The sequence below is a fragment of the Malurus melanocephalus genome, unplaced genomic scaffold, assembly GCF_030028575.1.
Source record: "Malurus melanocephalus ecotype Western Australia unplaced genomic scaffold, MMel_1.1 scaffold_10513, whole genome shotgun sequence".
NCBI classification, from domain to species: Eukaryota; Metazoa; Chordata; class Aves; order Passeriformes; family Maluridae; genus Malurus; species Malurus melanocephalus.
In genome coordinates, this window is record NW_026633743.1 from 179 (window position 1) to 1,017 (window position 839).

General features: G+C 73.0%; 1 protein-coding gene across 1 annotated transcript; it reads left to right on the forward strand.

Moving 5' to 3' along the window:
* The first annotated feature begins 280 nt into the window (after positions 1–280).
* On the forward strand, positions 281–825 carry NDUFB2 (NADH:ubiquinone oxidoreductase subunit B2). The gene is made up of 3 exons (XM_057389599.1): positions 281–400; positions 491–635; positions 712–825. Exons 1-3 carry the CDS (start codon positions 327–329, stop codon positions 784–786), a joined length of 294 nt encoding a protein of 97 aa, XP_057245582.1. The 5' UTR covers positions 281–326; the 3' UTR covers positions 787–825.
* Positions 826–839: the final 14 nt, after the last annotated feature.

An 839-nucleotide genomic window follows, 5' to 3' on the forward strand; every position in this document is an offset into this window, starting at 1 on the left:
TCTCCCCGCTCTGCGTCCCCCGTAGGCGACGCCAACTTTTGGGAGAGCTCACGGAGAACCCGCCCTTGGTGCCGCCGCGGCGCTCCCGTGTGCTGTGGGGAGTGAGGGGGACAAGGGGTGCGGGGCAGCGCTGGTGTCTCAGTGCCCCGGGATATCTCAGTGCCCCCGGATACCTCCGCGTCCCGGGCTGTCTCCGTGCCCCGGGACACCTCCGTGGCCCGCCCCGGGATCCGCCGGTACCCCGAGCTGTCCCCGCCCCGGAAGGCGCCGGCCGCGCCAATCGGCGGTGCTGTTGCTGGGCGGTGCGGGTGACATTGGGCACAGCCATGGTGGTGGCGGCGCTGGGTCGGACSGCGGGGCGGCTGCTGCGGGCCGGAGCCGCCGTGCCCGGGCGGCGGAGGTGAGCGGGGCGGGCCGGAGCGGGCAGCGGGGAGGGCGGGCCGGCGCTCCGGAGGAGCCCGGAGTGAGGCGGGGCCGCGCTGTGTTGCAGCGCCAGCGGCGGAGTGCACATCCCGCCGCGGTACCGGCAATTCCCGGAGCTGACGCGGGCGCAGGTGATTCGAGGCGAGATCCTCAGCGGCTTGATGTGGTTCTGGATCCTCTGGCACTTCTGGCACAACTCGGACATGGTGCTGGTGAGGCCGGCGCGGCGGCCGGGGGCGAGGGGTGCGGGCCGGGYCCCGGCCGTGCTCTGACGGGCCTCTCTTCCAGGGACATTTCCCGTATCCCGACCCTTCGGCCTGGACGGACGAGGAGCTTGGAATCCCTCCGGACGATGAGGAATAGCAGCACACCGGTACGGCTCCTGTCGCCCCCCTCACACGGCTCTGGCTCGGTTC